Below are 1,041 nucleotides of genomic sequence, written 5' to 3' on the forward strand. Positions count from 1 at the left end.
GAGGGAATTGGGGAGTGAAGGTGTAGATTGGGGCTGTGGCTTTACAGGAAGGGACTTGGGGGGGCCGGACCGGGGGTGGGGGGCTGGACGGGGGGTGGGGGTGGGGGCTGGACGGGGTTGGGGTTGGGGACTTGGGGGGCGGGGCCAGACCGGGGGTGGGGCGGCCGGACGGGGGTGGGGGTCGGGGTGGGGGTGGAGGGAGGTGGGGGGGGACGAATCGGTGGCGGACGCCACCCCCGGTCCGAAGACTTCCGAAGCCTCCCCCCTTCCAACCCCTTGCTCCCGTCTCTGTCTCCCCCGCGCAGGGACCCGTGCTCTACGCCACCCTGGACCAGAGCAAGAGCGGCAAGGGGGCCAGCGAGAAAAAGTCCAAGCTCTCCGAGTCCAAGAGGGACAAGAAGTAGCGGTTACCCCCGCCGCGGGGTCCTCGGGACAGAGGCGGGGGCTTGACCGGGGGTCCGCGGGTCCTCATGACCATCGAGATGACGCTGAGCGACTCGGACACCGGCAGTGACACCGAGACCACCCAACGCCCGGCCAACAGCAAGCGAAAGAAAAGTTCCAACGCCAAATAACTCCGCACTTCCCCCTTTAATCCTTTCATCCCCCCCTCCCCTCCCCCTCCCCCTCCCCCCCTCCCACCATCCTTCGCTGCCACCCTCCACCCTGTCTGAGTCTCTCCATCCTCGTCTTCTCACGCGCTGCGGCCCTTTACACGCTGCTGCGCGCCCTCAGCCTGAAAGCTGGGGACCTCGGGCTCCCTCCTCCATCCTCGTCTTCTCACGCGCTGCGGCCCTTTACACGCTGCTGCGCGCCCTCACTGCAAAAGCTAGGGCCCCGCACTTTCCCCCTCCCACCCCCCTCACCCACCCCCCCTCCCCACCCCCGCCCCACGCCAACTGACGTCCAGCCATCTGGCGAGGCGATTTCCATCCTGAGAGGGGCCTCCCCTTGGGTCTCGTGAGGCGCCAACTCTTGACTGGTCGAACCCCGGTCGGTTGGTGTGGAGGGAGGGAGGGAGGAAGGGGGCGTCTGTCAGGG

At 68.0% G+C, this 1,041-nt stretch overlaps 1 protein-coding gene across 1 annotated transcript in view; it reads left to right on the forward strand.

Annotated features, from left to right (window-relative positions):
- LOC144676087 (myelin protein P0) overlaps positions 1–523 on the forward strand; it is a 15,595-nt gene extending 15,072 nt beyond the window's left edge. The window contains exon 6 of the mRNA XM_078536602.1: positions 306–523. Within this exon, the coding sequence (XP_078392728.1) occupies positions 306–404 (99 nt within the window). The 3' untranslated portion in view covers positions 405–523. The remainder of the gene's footprint in view (positions 1–305) is intronic.
- The last annotated feature ends 518 nt before the right edge of the window (positions 524–1,041 follow it).

This window comes from Cetorhinus maximus, unplaced genomic scaffold, assembly GCF_964194155.1.
Source record: "Cetorhinus maximus unplaced genomic scaffold, sCetMax3.hap1.1 HAP1_SCAFFOLD_1348, whole genome shotgun sequence".
Lineage (NCBI taxonomy): Eukaryota > Metazoa > Chordata > Chondrichthyes > Lamniformes > Cetorhinidae > Cetorhinus > Cetorhinus maximus.